The sequence below is a fragment of the Protopterus annectens genome, chromosome 3.part1 (genome assembly GCF_019279795.1).
Source record: "Protopterus annectens isolate FY-2018-M chromosome 3.part1, PAN1.0, whole genome shotgun sequence".
Taxonomy (NCBI): Eukaryota; Metazoa; Chordata; order Ceratodontiformes; family Protopteridae; genus Protopterus; species Protopterus annectens.
The window spans coordinates 1780865054-1780883156 of record NC_056732.1 but is presented as its reverse complement, the minus strand read 5'-3'; the positions used below and the strand labels follow the sequence as shown (position 1 = coordinate 1780883156).

General features: G+C 37.6%; 1 protein-coding gene across 1 annotated transcript in view; it reads left to right on the top strand.

Moving 5' to 3' along the window:
• The window catches only part of LOC122797866 (vomeronasal type-2 receptor 26-like), a 149788-nt gene that overhangs the window by 93123 nt on the left and 38562 nt on the right, over positions 1-18103 (top strand). The window contains exon 3 of the mRNA XM_044066388.1: positions 10755-10878. Coding sequence (XP_043922323.1) covers positions 10755-10878 — 124 coding nt within the window. The remainder of the gene's footprint in view (positions 1-10754; positions 10879-18103) is intronic.

Here is an 18103-nt window from a genome sequence, read left to right as displayed (position 1 = left end):
CTCCTTCACTTAGGACTATACCCAACACTGAATCCTTCAAAACTCAACTTTTAAAATGGAACTCTCTGCCTCCTTCACTTAGGACTATACCCAACACTGAATCCTTCAAAACTCAACTTTTAAAAATGGAACTCTCTGCCTACTTCACTTAGGACTATACCCAACACTGAATCCTTCAAAACTCAACTTTTAAAAATGGAACTTTCTGCCTCCTTCACTTAGGGCTATACCCAACACTGAGTCCTTCAAAAATCAACTTTTAAAAATGGAACTCTCTGCCTCCTTCACTTAGGACTATACCCAACACTGAATCCTTCAAAACTCAACTTTTAAAAATGGAACTCTCTGCCTCCTTCACTTAGGACTTTACCCAACACTGAATCCTTCAAAACTCAACTTTTAAAAATGGAACTCTCTGCCTCCTTCACTTAGGACTATACCCAACACTGAATCCTTCAAAACTCAACTTTTAAAAATGGAACTCTCTGCCTCCTTCACTTGGCTATACCCAACACTGAATCCTTCAAAACTCAACTTTTAAAAATGGAACTCTCTGCCTCCTTCACTTAGGACTATACCCAACACTGAATCCTTCAAAACTCAACTTTTAAAAATGGAACTCTCTGCCTCCTTCACTTAGGACTATACCCAACACTGAATCCTTCAAACCTCAACTTTTAAAAATGGAACTCTCTGCCTCCTTCACTTAGGACTATACCCAACACTGATCCTTCAAAACTCAACTTTTTCTTCACCTATCTTCCAAATGGAAATGCTCCTGCTTTCACCCCACTTAAATTCTAGGGACTCCCCACTAAGCTCTCCTTACCCCACTCCACTATACTCTCATACTTAGTCTTATTTCTCAAAATATCCAGAACTAGCAGACTTTAATTGACTCCAAGCATGTAAATATTGTTTCATCAAAAAAAAAAAAAAAAAAAAAACACTTTGTCGTCAAGTTGTTAAACTGTCTCATAATGTATATTATACTCTGCAACTCTCGAATGTATGAACCCTACTCTTGTATTTCACTTTGTAACCTTTATTTTCTATTTTGCAACCTATACTGTATGGTATTTCACTTTGCAACCTTTATTTGCATTTTGTAACCTATATTGTATTATACTGTTCATGGAGCTTTTCTCCCCGGGCCTCCACTGAAAATGGGCACTTCTTGGCCCAGTGGACTTCCCCGGTAATCAAACTATAAATAAATAAATAAATAAAGTGTTCTACATGAACTACAGAGTGAACAGGCATGTCATCTATGTGCCCTGTTCAGTCACAGCCTCATCTCAGGCTTTGGCCCTACCGAATGGCACACTGCTACAGTCATCCATCTCCACAAAGGAGGTGTGACTCCTGACCCTGGGAACTATCACCTCCATTAGCCTGATGAGTCTGATCTGCAAAGCTATGAAACGCATAATCATGGACCTAATAAACAAGGATATAGGGAATCTGCAAACTCTGGATCCCACACAGTTTGGTTTTGCTGAGGGTAGATCATGTCTGTTCAATTTGGTCAACTTCTTTGAGTCAGTCACCAGAGCTGTGTATGAAGGCAAGGCCTTTGATACCATTCCCCACTCAGGAATCATAGAAAAACTCAGTAAGCTAGGCATCACCCCCTATATCACTAGGTGGGTTGCAAACTGGCTCAGAGATAGAACCCACAGTGTGAAAGTAGCTGACTCCAAGTCAGACTGCTGACCAGTTACGAGTGGAGTCCCACAGGGTTTGGTCCTGGGTCCTCTCCTGTTTGGTATCTACTTCTCTGAAGTCCAGGCCAACATAGAGGGACTCTGGCTGACAAAGTTTACAGACAATTGCAAGTTCGGAGCTATTATTAACTCCCCAAGTGATGTTGACATCCTACAGAAAGGCCACACTGAGACCAACAACTAGTGTCAGAACCATGGCCTTAAGCTCAATGCCAAAAAATGTGTTGTCATCCCCTTTGGGAAAAACCTGGTTCCCATGAATTACCACATTGATGGTAGTTCACTAAACACAGAAGGCATTATAAGAGATCTGGGAACATAGGTTTACAGCAACCTCTCTTTTGACCACAACATTGCCACTGTGGTCAGAAAGTCCTTCTATGTGGCACATCTCATTACTTAGGGTTTTGCATCCCGGAAGAAAGAGGTCATTGTCACCCTCTAGTCTTCCCTCATTAGGCCAATCATCGAATACAATGCCCCATTTGGCATGTACCTCACTAGACATCTACAACAACTGGAGAGGCTGCAAAAGTACTTCACAAAGAGGATCCTAGGCCTTAAACACTTGTCCTATATGAAACACTGCTCACACGAAAAAACTTTGTAAAAAAGAAACGAGCCGGCTTCAGGAACACAATCAATCCACAATTTATTGCTATTTACTGTGAGCGCTTTCGTAAGAGTAGATACTCCAACTTCTTCAGACAAACTTTAGGACAAAAGGACATGCTTTATATATTATAAACAATTAGCCAATCAAGCAATCATACAAACTTAGGTAGGCTCCAAGCCCAATCAACGTTAAAGTTTCAAACAAGTCATAAAACCTTAGTGTCATAAGCAAATTACATTCAACAAGAAAAATCCATCAACGTTCTTACCAAAAGGCACTTTTTAAAAACTAAGACATTCATAAAGAATCATAACATTATAAAATATTATAAAAACCATCGCCGTCTTACACAGTCCAACTAAATTATACAAAGGGCCACTAGACGTGAACAAGATGTTCCTAATGGCTATGGTTTTTATAATATTTTATAATGTTATGATTCTTTATGAATGTCTTAGTTTTTAAAAAGTGCCTTTTGGTAAGAACGTTGATGGATTTTTCTTGTTGAATGTAATTTGCTTATGACACTAAGGTTTTATGACTTGTTTGAAACTTTAACGTTGATTGGGCTTGGAGCCTATCTAATTTGTATGATTGCTTGATTGGCTAATTGTTTATAATATATAAAGCATTTTTTTGTCCTAGAGTTTGTCTGAAGAAGTTGAAGTATCTACTCTTACGAAAGCGCTCACAGTAAATAGCAATAAATTGTGGTTTGTGTTCCTGAAGCCGGCTCTTTTCTTTTTTACTTGTCCTACATGGACAGACTCAAAAAATCTCCAACTATTCTCTGTCTCATATCGTCTCCTTAGAGGTGATCTCTGTTTGATTTACAAAGCCATGTCTGACCCAACCCTGTTAGAAATGCTACATCTGAAGAAATCCCAGTCCCTCCATACCACGTGCTCCAGAGACCTCACCCTCATTACCACAGTCAACAGGACGTGCTGGAGGGACAGGTTCATAACCCAGAGACTGCCCATGCTATGGAATAGACTTCCCATAGATGTCAAACAGAGCACCTCACTGGCCCTCTTCAAGAGAAATCTTGATGAGTGGATGGGAAATAGAAAATTCACCCCGGGGATCACTCCAGTTACTCTACCCAACAGAGGCACTGGGAACTAAGGCCAGGTGGCATGATGCCAGGGTAAGCCTATGGGCTAGGCTTGTAAAGGCTCCAGGGCCATTAGCGTAGTACACACCTATGAACGTATGAACCTATATCTAGACACAATCTTTTTTGTGTATAAGCCATACAGTATAAAAGGACTTTCTTACAACAGTGGATACTTGATGATCAAAAGTTAGGTCACTATCCACGTAAATTGGAAAATCCCGAAAAAACTATTCAATTCACGGCGGTACTGTCACTGTGTTAGTTCCCTGGGGTAGACAACCTCCCAAAGGATATGATAATGCATTTTTGAGATTTAGCTTCAGTCCATGATTCTGGCATCAGTTATTTGTTTGGGGCAGTATTTTTAGCTTTTAATATTGCTTTTAGGATTCAGCCTTGTGTGATAGCTGGAGGTGAGTTGGTTTCAGACATATTTTGTGGGAGAGATGGAGAAGACGGTGTTAAGTTTGAGCTACATTAATCAGCTAGTAGTTTACCTATGTCTTCAGCCTCTTAGTAGGTAATATTATTCACAATCAGCTCCATGCATTGCTGCATTGTGTTTCTGAAATTATGAACATAACTGAAAAAAGGCCTTGTGATTGTCTTCGACTTGGTTGGGTATTTTAGCCATAGTTTTGGCTTTGGTAGATTTTATTAGTGTCCTGAATTGCTTGTTTATTTCACTCATGAAGGTTATATCACCCTGGTAATTACTATTCTTACTTTTGGTCAAAATTCTTTTCCCTTTATTGTAAAGCTTATTGATATTCTGGAAATCTCTGTCCCAGAAACTTCCCATACTCTGGAATAAACTACCTATCTATATCAAACAAAGCTCATCATTAGCACTCTTCAAGAAAAATCTTGATGATTGGATGGGAAAGAGGAAATTCACCTCGGGGATCACTTCTGTGGCTCTGCTCGACAGTGGCACAGGAAAATAATTTTCTTGGGTGGCAAAAGCCAGGGTACCTTTTTGGTTAGGCTTGTATAGGCCCCAGGGCCGATAGCCTAGTACCTACCTATGAATCTATGAACCATGAGAATTTGCTTTTGGGCTTTGGTCTGTGTTTGTTCCTACAGGGTACAGCTACATCTATGTCTAGATGCTGGTATAGTGTGGTGGTGTATATTTCTGCATACTGAGTGGAGTTAACTTTGTTTGATGGGATATGAAGCTTGTCAGTTAATAATTTAAGAGTAGGTATTTTGTCTTACAGGAATTTCTGAAGGCATGTTGAGTGGAAAGGGTCTCTGGTTTCAATTTTATTCTGTAGGAGCCAGCTTTATGATTAGACCTAATAACTGACAAAGATACACAATGGATGGTACAAGATGTTCCCATTTTAGTAAAGACAAGATCGAAGATCTTCAATAAGATAAATCTTATCTTCAGCAAGCCGTCGATTTTTCACACGGCAAATAAGTTGATGTCTCACAATGGGCATGGCTAACCAATCTGTTTTCAGGTTTCAAAATGCTCTTAGCTGTAGCATTTATAATTTTGATCTTGACTTACTTTATGTGTGTATGATGTTAATAATGAGGATAGTACAGGGTAGGTGCTTGACAAATTAATGGTAATAATAGGTTATACAGAAGTAAATAGATAGATAGCTAGATCGATAGACAGACAGACAGACAGAGACAGACAGATAGACAACCACTTAGAGTGAGTGGTAATCCTTGAGCTAATAGGTGCATTTCTGATTTATTGTTTTTTTCTTACACCTCCTGCCTGTCCCACTGAGTTACTCGTCAGTGTCCTGATTTGTAGACAAGAATGATCAGATGACCGAAATGTTGTCCAGCCTGGTCACAGTAATGGTACGACTCTTTTGGCTATTTGATAGAGCTCTGAATCTGTTCTCCTGTACCATCTTTCCTGAGTGAATTAATTCATGGTTAATGATTTTTAAGAAATGGGGAACTGTTAATAGTGACTTCTAAGCAGAAGTGTCAAGAGTGATTTGTTCAAGTAAAATGATTTCAAACTTTACTTCTGTGCAAGTTAAGACAGAAAAATATAGAGGTGCTTTGTTAAATTATTTCAGATATCATGTGTCAACTTCTCCTGAACAAAGTAAGTGAAGAAAAGCAGAATAATGCTCACCCTGTCTTAAAACAATTAGGGTTCACAATAACCCTGCCCCCCAGCTAGAGAAAACCACAAAAAGCCCTACTAAAGGATAGGGATAAAGCTTGGAAAATGTGGCATCAATACAAAATACCCAAAATTAGGCAAACCTTTAATGAACTTAGAAATAAAGCAAAAAAAAAAAAACAGGTCAAGATGGACAAACAAAATCACCATATTTCCTTACAAAGGAGACACAGTAACAACCCGCAGATATTCTGGGTTGCAGTGAACAACATCTTCCTGCCCGAAAATCCACTAGCCCACCACCAAACATCGAAGGCACGGACTTTGAACTACACCACCACCAAACATCAAATTCACAGGCACAGACCTTGATGTAGCCTCAAACTTCAACAACTATTTTACCTCCTCCGTACTGAAACTCATAAATGATATAACACCCACAACCCAACCACAACCGCTAAAATGCCAAAGTAACTCTACCCCCCTTCTCACTCAAACCAGTACCAGTATCAACCATTCAAAAACTCTTAGCAAAACCCAGTCCAGCCACCCTCGCTACCAACAATCTACCAGCTGAATACTTCCAAACTGCATCTAAGGTCATTGCCCACTCCATCTCCCTACTAATTAATAGATCTATTACTGAGTCTACCATTCCATCCTTGTGGAAATCCTCATATGTCATCCTCCTCCACAAGGGCGGCTCCTCTACTGACCTCTCCAACTACCATCCCATTGCAATCTTATCACCCCTATTAAAGATTCTCCACCACCAACCAACTCCTTAACCACCTACTATCCAACAGTCTAATATCTAAAACCCAACATGGATTTAGACCATTTCTTAGCACCACCTCTGCCCTAATTAACTTCTCCAATACCATAAAATCATACAGGAACCAAGTGAAACTTGTCACAGCCACCTTTCTACACTTATCCAAGGTTTTCGACACAGTTTCTCACAATAAAGTCCTAGCTTGCCTCTCCGAACTCAACCTCGATAATTCCTCCATCCACTGGTTTAACAGTTACCTAAGCCACTGCTCAGAATCTGTCAAATGGCTCAACTCCCTATCACCCCCACTCCCCGTTAAATGGGGTGACCCCCAAGGCTCAATTCTAGGCCCCCTTCTATTTAACATATTTACAAACAAACTCCAGCTAGCAACCATGAAAGCGTAGATTGTCCAATATGCAGACGATTCAACCTTGATCTGCTTGGCACCCAACATCCATCTTCTACAAAGTAAAGCCCAAGAATCCTTCATTGAAATAAAGAACTGGCTAAACCACAACCAACTGACACTAAACCCAAAAAAACACAGTTAATTTTATTCCACCCAACTAAACCCAATGACCCCACCTTCTCCATTCTCTCAGCCAACAATACCCTCATCACCACAGTCCCAGAGGCCAAACTACTAGGTGTTACTATTGACCAACAACCTAAATACAATAATCACATATCCCAAGATATCTCCAAAGTCCACAAAAAGCTAGGATGCCTCTATCATAGCAAACAGTTCTTAACCTCCAAGTCTAGAACTACCATAGCCAGAACTCACCTATTACCAACATTACTGTATGCCTCCCCAGTTCTAAATAACATAAATAAAACTGACCTGAACAAACTCTCCATATGCTACAAGATAGCTAGGTTTGCAGCCAATGCTAAATCACGCTCCCAATCGCTGCCCATCCCTACTTAAACTACCCTGGTTAGAATTTCCAAACTTAGTAAGCTACCACCAACTCAGCATAGCTCATCAATTTCTATATCACCCTGAGAGCATGTTAAATTTATACAAATCAAACAGGAAACTACGGTCCAGTAATAGAGCCCTGATTGGAGTCAATCCATGCAAGAACAACTCTGGAGAAGCCCTTTTCTCCTATGAAGTCGCAAAAGCTTGGAACACCCTCCCTCCTGACCTCAGGCTACAAAATCGCACAACCACATTCAAAGACCTCCTTAAATCATACCTTTATGGCACCCCTCTTTGCAACTGCAATGACCCCCCCCCCCCGAATCATCACCCCATTGTAAGAGGATACCCTCTGAGGCCTCTGATGCTTAATTCTCACTATCATTTGAACCACCTATGGGTATTATAACTTTCTAAGTATTGTAAATATGTACCTACTCTTGAGTACCTTGTGTTCATATATTGTACAAATACTGTAAGATTTGTGATCTGCTGATTGATCTATGAGATTATATTGCATTGGACTGTTTGCATTTAACTGTTTCTGCCTTTTACATATTAAAGAAATAACTGTACTTCACAATGCTAGCAGTCTTAAAACTTTAATAAACTTACCGAGCTTTCGGACATAAATCCTTTATCAATGTAATGAAAAGCATTTTTAAAAAAGGCAATGCTTATATTAAAAATTCCAATGAACACATGACACAACCTAACCAATAATAAATCAGAACTAATTATAAATTTAACATCCATATAAAACACACAAAAACAGTATATACTTGCATAAAATATATATACATATCAAATTACCACTTTAGATCATATTTATATACTTAAGAACTGTTGTTTATCTTTTAAAACATGTTTAATTGTAACCCATTTATTAAGGCCAGGAAAAGAATTTGCCTGCATACGAATTATCCACTCATATTCATTTACTTCTAATTTATTATTCATGTCACCACCCCTTAAACATTTATGTAGTACATATAACCCTAAAAGTAAAAACATGATGAGCACCATTATCAACTAAATGTTTAGCTAATGCATTAGTCATGAAAGTGGTCATTATCATCTCATAAATACTAAATACTCATACAAATAAACATAAAAGTACTATATATGTGTATATATATATATATATATATATATATATATATATATATATATATATATATATATATATATATATATATATATATATATATATATATATATATATATATATATTAGAATACATTTAAACATTTAATTTAAAAATCAAATGCCCATAGATCTCAATTACAAAACATCATTAAGTGAGGTCTTGTCATTAAACCCAGGGGGATGTTGCAGTTAATTTGGTTTGCCAATGCAGTTCCCTTGCTTCAGTCATCTCTCTTAAATACCCATCCCTCATGGGTTTAGGAAATTTCTCCAATACATAAAATACTTTTTTTTTTTAATCTTTACAGAGCATAGAATGTTTCTGTAATGCATTACTAACATCCTTAGTTTTATAGCATAATCATGTTGATAAATTCTAGTCCTTTGTTGTCTGTCAGTCTCTATCTCAGGACATTGATAGGGCAATATATATGTACCCCTGTCGACCTGCAATTACATTTGAAATTATTTTTGATACTCCTTCGATATGTTTTAACTGTAATATTGTAACTTTAGTAAATATAATGACACTGGGAGCATTTATCACATTTCGACACATCATATTGTTGATGTTGCTTAGATGCCCAGATAGTTATGGAAATATTATGGCTGATGGAAAATGTTGCAAGTTTCATATTTTCATTAAAGATCACAGAAAACAATTAATATCCTTTGTACTGCATGCCCAATTAATATACTGTCATATTTATCTCCCACCTTGGCCTTACATATATGGCACTTATTAATATAATAATGTAGTCAGTTATAGAATTAACAGTATAATTTGCTTAACAAAAATGCTAAGGTTATGCTGCAGAGAATGTGCCTGGGCACTTGAGAGAGAAAAAAGCTTAAAGTGGAAAGGTAAATGATGGAATGTAAAGTAAGTTTTAAGAGGTATAGGATGTATACATAATTTTATTGAATCATAGGACAGATTGTTGACATAAGCAACATATTTAACTACTTGACTTGAATAAACCACATTTTAACAGAGGGGCTATCCAAATTTGGAAGTCATATAAAATGACCAGTAGCAGGCTATATTTCAAAGAGTAGTTTCCAGGATTAGTGAAATTCATCTTTAAGAAATAGAACACTCTGCAACATAACATGAATGACTGTAAAATAGTCAGTAGCTCTAGAAAGAAATGGGGCAATATAATGAATATTTTCAGAGAAGTAAGTAGGAATACAGATGTCAGAAAGTGCTGGGTTCCTGATAAACTCATTTTAATGGAAAGGCATTTAACATGTTTGCTCTTTTATTCATTTTATAAATAAATATAATGTTGGTGTGGATTACTTCAACTTTAAAGGTACTAAATGTTCTGTCTCACAAAATGTTAAATGGAAAGCCCTGTCATATACATAGCCTCCTGTGTATTTATGGAGCATTTTAGGACATGCATTTCTGTTCATAAGCCTTACAGATTAAGAAATGTAATTGTTTCGTTTCTGTTATTTGTGGAGATATAGACAGTCCCTCTACTACAAATTTTGGGATAATGCTGTTTTAGACAAAGAGGTGTTCTTTGGAAAATATATTTCAGAGTCTTGCTTTTTTGGAAATGTTTTTGTTTTCTTAGTCTAGCTGAGGTTCTTATTGACTTGCTTCATTCTATAACATGGCCTGGAATGTCTTAAACATTGCTTTAACAGTTTAAAACTAATATCCCCTCTAAAGGTGCGTTATTTCTACAGAACTGTTCATGTTTCTTAAAGACTGAAGACTGTCTTTAGATAGTTTACAGTAACTAAAGGAATAATAATAACAACTTCTGTATATCTATGTGGATATGCTTTTGGATGCAAGGTCTGACAGCAAAATGCTATTCAATAAGAAAGAAGGATATGCCTACTGGAAACCTATCACACAGAGAAATTTGGTCATCATGTCTCCATGCACTTTCATCAGCTGTGTATAGTTTCTTCCAAGACTGCAGTTCCATTCAAAACAAGAATTAGAAAGTAATCGGCAGCCTTACATATACAGATCATAGCTGATATCAAATTTGGGAAAACTGTATCAGTATAAATTTGTTGTATTAGTCCTTTGGCCTTAGGACTGAACAGAATCAAATGGCAACAAACTAGATCAGAATTCATCATTGATTTTTTTAACCGATAGAAGCAAACTATGTAGCATTATTAACGAGAATTAAAAAGCAATTCATAATCATGATCGCATTCTGTTTTCTAAATATCTGGGGCAATTTTTTACAATTTAATCTATTCCCATTTTTGCTTTAAGGATAAACAAACACAATCTGCTTCTTAATTATCAGTTTTAGAACAATCTTCCACACTGTTTCTGTTTACTTTGCAGCCTCCTCACTCAGTATGCAGTGAACCCTGTCCTTCTGGGTTCAGGAGGGCAAATAGACCAAGACAGCCAGTCTGCTGCTTTGATTGTGTACCATGTTCCAAGGGGGAGATTGCCAATCAGACAGGTGGGATATATTTACTTAATATTATATTACCTGTAAATTATATACAATCAAACATCATGAGCACTGCACAGTGTACAGAAAAAAAATAATTCAACATGAATAATTTTTCAAAAACAAAGGAGATATGTAGAAATAGATTATAAAAAGCTTTGCTAAAATATCATTTCTAGAATTTCATAATCATCTTTATATACTACCCATTTATTAAAACTTGTAAAAAAAAGCATCACACGAGTACCATATCCTACTGTACAAAAGCTTTTGCTGAGTTTTGTTGGCCAGTCGGCCAGGCTGGCTACATATCTTGAGCTAAGGATTACTGTAACAGACACAAATTTAACATTTAGTGGATAAAATATGTGGATAGTAAATTGGACCGATGCTGTGTCTGTGAAAGCTTATTAATGAATTTATAGTGGGGGGGGTGGCATGAGATGGGAGTATAATAATGATTCTGCTTGTACTAAATTACTAGCAGGGGGAGCAATGCAGTAGTGAAGCAAGAAAAAAAAAGCATCTTGGTTGTAATCAGGTCACCTTAGTATTTTAAGCTGACACACTGCAGATGGACTATATCCTGCTGACCTGAGTTTGATTCCTACAATGTCCACATGCTTAGTTAATTCTCTAAACTGCATGCTTAAAAATAGAAAATTGCTTATTGTGATTGTTACCCAGCTAAGAGAAATAACAATAAAAGATAGACTATTTATATTGTTTTCTTTACAACAATTTGCCATATTTTGTAGTAATTCAGAGATGTTTAAAGTAAATGCAAACTTCTATCTACTGTTTATCTAGAAAAGTTGATACATTCCAGAAAAAAATTATGATGAATGTGTTCATAAATAATCCTGAGTTGTCCTCCTCATTGACATATCTTTCTCTTCCTTTGCCTATAGTGATATCAAGGGACTATGGTTAACAAAGTCTGCGGATGGTTGCACACCAGGGCCATTTATCAGTTCCCATTCTGATCCTCAAATTCTTTAGCAAGAGATACACCAAACAAATGTTTGCTATACCAGTCATTAGCTTACCCTTGGTTACAAGAATTCAGCATAGGTTTAGTTGGTAAACATAACATCACCACCACATACCATACAAAAAAAACATTCCACTAGCATACGAACCATTCATAATTGACTTGGTCATCTATACTGATAATACACATCTTTGCCCTCCATGTATCTTTCACAACATATCCTTCATGGTGTCATATGAAGGTCCAAAGATTTTATACTCCAAATTTATTCTTCCCTTATCAAGCCTATCAATTAATGTAATGCCTCTTTGGTATGAATTTGGATAAGCAACGTAACCAACTCAAGAGACATCTGAGCTTCCTCATCAAAATATCTCAGATCTTTGTACTCTTAGCTACTCTAATAGGCTTAAAGATTTATCCCTCTTCTCCAGCTTTTATGGGTTCCTTAGGGGCAATGTCTGCTGAGTCTTCCATAATGTAAATGGCGCTGTGCTCTGAATTCCTTTACCTAAATAGAACCAGAAGTAAAACAAGAACCCTTTCTAGAGAACAAAACTTCATTAACATGACAAGTGCATAACTCAACATATCCCCATTTGTGGAACAGACTCGCTTACTTGCCAAGCAGAGTGCATCCCTGGCAACCTTTAAAACTAACCTGGATTCCTCAAAGCTATACACATCTGTTGCAATTTTTCACCTTGGATAGGCGATGAAAATCTGCTTAATAACAATATACATTTCCCAAAGATATGGTAATGATTCTCAATGGTCTCCTTGACTATAACCTTAATAAAATCTATGAAACAATTAACTACATATTAAGATTTCAGAGCCAGTTCAAAAACAGTCAGACAGTTCATATATTAATAACATTTGAACCGAATTACAAAAAGCTGTTATTTAGGAGAGGAGTATGAGATAGCATTACAAGTAAAATGACAGTTTTCTAACATCACCATCATCATTATCTTCAACCTCTCTTAATTTCTTTCCACTTTTTGAATTGAAGTTCATCTCCTACCTCCCATCATTGGGTTGTATAGAGTTCAAGCAATGCTTGCATGTACAAATGTACTGTGGGTTATTCCAAAATGAAGCTTTTGTGCAAGGCTAGTATAGATGGCAATGGGGATGGTGCTAATGAAATGCAAGAAATACAGTTTTTTGGCCTAAACTGTGATAAAACAGCTAGGTTATTAAGGCAGGACTATATGTATTATTTTGAAATGAATCAACTGGTTATGGAATAGGTTCATAGGTTCATAGGTAGGTACTAGGCTATCTGCCCAAAGGCATTTATAAATTTAGCCAGAATGTGTTTGCTTTCGCCACCCCCCCCTTAGATTAGTTCTCTGTGCCTCTGTCCAGCACAGCCACTGAAGTGATCCCCGGGGTAAACTTTCTGTTTCCCATCCACTCGTCAAGGTTTCTCTTGAAGAGTGTTAGTGAGGAACTCTGCCTAATGGGGATTGGAATCTTGTTCCAAAGCATGGGAAGTCTCTGGGACAGGAATCTATCCCTCCAGCATGTCCTATTTATTGTTGTGGTGAGGTTTAGATCCCTAGAGTGTGTGGCTCGAGGGGATAAGGTTTTCTTTAGGTGGAGCATGTCCATCAATTCTGGGTTGGACATGGCCTTGTATGTCAGGCAGAAATCACCTCTGAGTAGGCGGTATGCACCTGAGTACAGCTGGAGTTTCTTCAGTCGAGCTGCATAAGGCATCTGTTTGAAACCAGTGATCCTTTTGGTGAGGTGCTTCTGTGGTCTTTCCAGCTGTTGCAGGTGTCTTGTAAGGTACATCCCAAATGGGGCGTTGTACTCTATGATGGGTTTGATGAGTGATGAGTAGAGGGGCACAATGACCTCTTTTGATCTGGATGCAAACCCTTTTGTGATTAGGTAGGCCACATTATCCCACATAGAAGGATTTTTTAACCACTTTGGCAATGTGATTATCAAAGGAGAGATTACTATCTACTTGGGTCCCCAGATCCCTTATTACGTTTTCCATATTTAGGGGGGCTAACACCTATGTGGTAGTTTGTGTGTACTTTGTTTTTTCCAAAGGGGATGACTATGCACTTTTTGGCATTTAGCTTGAGGCCATGATTTTTGACACCAGGTATCCATCTCAGTGAGACCCTTTTGGAGGATGTATATGTCAGCTGGAGAGTCAATTATAGCCCCTAGTATGCAGTCGTCTGCAAACTTGGTCAGCCATAGTCCTCTTGTGCTTGCCTGTACCTCTGAGAAGTATATGCCGAATAGGAGGGGTCTTAGGACTGAGCCCTGGGGAATGCCACTTGTAACCGGTTTACAGTCAGACCTAGCTCCCGCAACTCTCACAATGTGGGTTCTGTCCATGAGCCAGTTGGCAACCCATCTTGTGACATAGGGGTCTATGTTCAGGCTGGTGAGCTTGTCTACAATACCAGAATGGGGAATGGTGTTGAAGGCCTTTGCGAGGTGTAGGTATGCTGTGTGTACCACCTTTTCCTCATCTATAGCCTTGGTAACTGTCTCAAAGAAGTCCACCAGGTTTAGGAGGCATAATCTGCCCTTAACAAAGCCAAACTGGGTAGGGTCCAATGTTAGGAGGTTCCCAATGTCTCTGTTAATGAGTTCCATGATGATGTGCTCCATGCCTTGCAGACCAAGCTAGTCAGGCTTATAGGGTGATAGTTCCCGGGGTCTGTTGTGGCTCCACCTTTGTGGAGTGGAATAACCATTGCTGTGCGCCACTCTATGGGTACGTAGCCTGTGGAGAGGCTGAGTTTGAACAGTGTGTTTAGGTGAGGGGTTAGTTTGTCTTTGAGCTTGTGTAGGACGCAGCCTGGGACACTGTCCAGTCCCATTGATGCTGTGTTTTTGGCTTTCGAGAGGGCTGTTTTAACATGAGTGTCTGTGATTTCAGGGGCTCTACATTCTTCTGTTATGGTTATGGGCCCTTTTGGGGGTGAGAGGGGGTGAAGTTTGCACTGAACCTGTCTGCCAGGATGTTGGCGATATCGGTTGGTTCAGTGTATTTTGTGCCATTCTGCATTAACTCTGAACAGATCTGAGCATTGCCACTTAGATTCTTGACATAGCTAAAGAATGCCTTGTGGTTATGTTTGGAGTCCTTGGCAGTTTTTCGTTCGAAGCTCGCCTTGGATGATTTTATGAGGGATCGTAGTTTATTGTTGATACTGATCAGGGATGTCTTCCCTTCTTGGGATTTTACTCTTTTCTGTACTAGTTTCTTCCTTCTGTTGTATAGCTTGTTTATGGTAGGGGTCCACCAGACTGCTTATAACATATGGCAATGGTCAATAAATTTGGAGATTAATGTTTGATTTATACTAACTATATACCTGTGGGTTTTACTGAAAGAAACATGCTAACAATGGTTGAAATAACCAGTAAAGAAGATGACACATGGTAACCATGACACTTAAATGTAACACACTTTTAATAAAGAAATAAATATAGAACTATTTACTGATAAATGGTATTTAATTAGTATGCAATGTTATTAATTAGAATATAACACCATATGCATAAATAGTATTTACCATTAAACATAAGTGGAATATCTGAATGGCTGGTAACTTGTGTTATGTCCTTTGACTAACATCTAGACATCACCTTAATCCATTTAGGCCTTCTTTCTCATCTTTGACACCACATTTTTGTAAAGTTTCATTTTGAAACTGTGCAAGCAGAATGCATGGACTCTCCATTTATTTATTTTAGTATGTTTAATAACTTTATCTAAGCTTAAGTCTATATTAGTAATTTCAGTAAATAGTCTCACTGCATGTTGCCATTTAAATGGTTTAACTGTTGACATTATTGCTGTGATATTTTAAACTACTGCTAGCTTGAGTTAGTTCTTATAGATATAAGTGAAGATTTTTCATTTATTGGTATCTGCTTTTACATTCATTTTAAGAATTTTTTCACTTGTTTTAGCTAAGCTGTTTAGATCTAAATTATTGATTCCAATGAATACCTGTACTGTGTTTAGCCATTCAAATAGTCTAGATGTTGGTATTAAACTCCGATTTATTTCATGTGAGGGGTGTAAGACTCAAGGTAGTTCAGGAGTTGCAATTGTGTTTAGGCAGTTCCAGGCCATTCAGCAACAGAACTGTGTCTAGGAATGTTACCACCATCTCACAATGTTCTTATTATAATCATAAACCCAGTATATTTCTTGTTGAATGCCCCTTTAATAATGTAACCACAAAATTCCTCTGCATCCCACTTTCTGGCTGTTTACGTAAACACAAAAAGTATTGTTTTGCTATGTCTATCCACCTAAGCTATTTAATTATATTTGCACCCCCCCCCCCATTGCATTCCAGGGTAGTGGCTCTTGAGTTGTCTACCCCTAATATAAATTTGTCTTTAGTAGCACTTGCTATTCATATCAGCTCATACTAGTGACCACTACAGGATCAAACAGGGAGGGTCCTCCCATTTGACTGCTACAGTTTGAGACACCTTGTGTTTTATATCATCCTACCTGTTTAGTGCTGTATTAACTTTCATTATAAAAACACCCAAGCAATGTACACAATGGAAGTGCAGCCTACTAATTTCATTTCTTTTGCTATCCTTTTAGTACTGGGTCTTCTAACACATTATATAAACTGCCTTATGCTCACGGATAATTAATTTATATTTAACACTAGCAATTGCATCTGTAATACGTGTAAATGCCTAATTAGTCTGGAAGCTTCCTTCTCATCTAAAAGTTTCTGTGTGAACCTTATACACCTCCATCATGATCCTTCTCAAATCACACCAAAATGCCTTACGCTGAGACTGTGAAACAATCACCCCAAAATCTCACTAGAAAAAAAATAAGCCTCAGAAAAATCAGGCAAGTCATCCATCCCATGCATGCCTCTTATAAAAGTTTCCCAGAGTAAAAACATTCTAAATCTATTACTTTGTACTACTGGGTGACTCTATGGTCAGGCATATTGATTCCTCACTTACAAGGCTGGATAAGATGAGGGTTACAATGAGATGTCCTTCAGGTGCCAAATTCTCTGTCATTATAAGACTCATAAGGACCATAACTCCTGAAATATATGGCCAGAACATGGTGGTGGTACATGTGATTGTGAACAACATGAGGCATAATACCCTGAGGGATACACAGAAAGATATATCAAAAATTTCCATCCATGTTACAAATGCTGGTAAAACACTAGTCCTGAGTGGAATCATTCCTTCATCTTGAATGATGCCTAGATACAGGAAAAAGATAATTGGCTTTAATACTTGATTAAATAGGTCATGTCCTTCCAGGGGATCCAACATATGAAAGCATGTGATAGTATCCTTGATAGTCTGGCCTACTTCAGTAGGAATACATTTCAAGCACTAGCTAAAATCAGTGCTGCCTCCTAGTGCCTTTTTTGTCAGAATCTTTTTGATAGATATTGCAAAGTAGCTAACATATCAGTCTTTATTATACAATAAACTGGGTGATCATTAGGCATTCCTGCATTTTGTAAGCATCCATGCCTGCTTAGTTTCTGAATTTTTGTTTAAATTTAAAGAGAACACTACTTCTATACCAGGGTTTTGTGTTTTACATGTTTTCAGGCTCAATGGCAAATGTGGTGGAGTTTCCATGTTTGTCATGGAGAATATCACCTAGAGGCAGATCCCTAGAAACTCACAAATTGAACATGATGAGCTAAAGAACACCTTCGTTGTCCAATTATTCTTGTGAGATTTCTCAGTATTCTAAATAATCTTACAATTAGTAAAAAATCCCTCATTATAGGTAACTTTAACTATACTTCACATACCTCTCAACCTCTTAAAGCCAGAAATCTGCACAAAGCTATTAATAAAGGTGGGACAAAGGCCCAAAAATAAGGACAATTTTTAAATATTGATCTCACAAACTTAGAAAGTTGATAGAATAACAGGTTTTGCATTAGCATGAAATTTCTGAAGGGTATCAAGTCTGAAACTCAAATGCCTGCCATAATTTTTTAACTTTAATCTTTAATGATTTGCCACTAGTTTTCCAGAAAACCACAATTTTATGAAAAATGGACCAAAAATATGAAGCAAAAATCTGGACATTCTGTGAAACTCTGTACAGGTGAGAGGTATGAAACTGGAACATCTATATTGCAAATGTGTGCTATGCCTGACAAGACATAATAAACAATAAGTATTGTAAGAAATTGGTAAATAGGCCTACTATTAGGGAACACACCA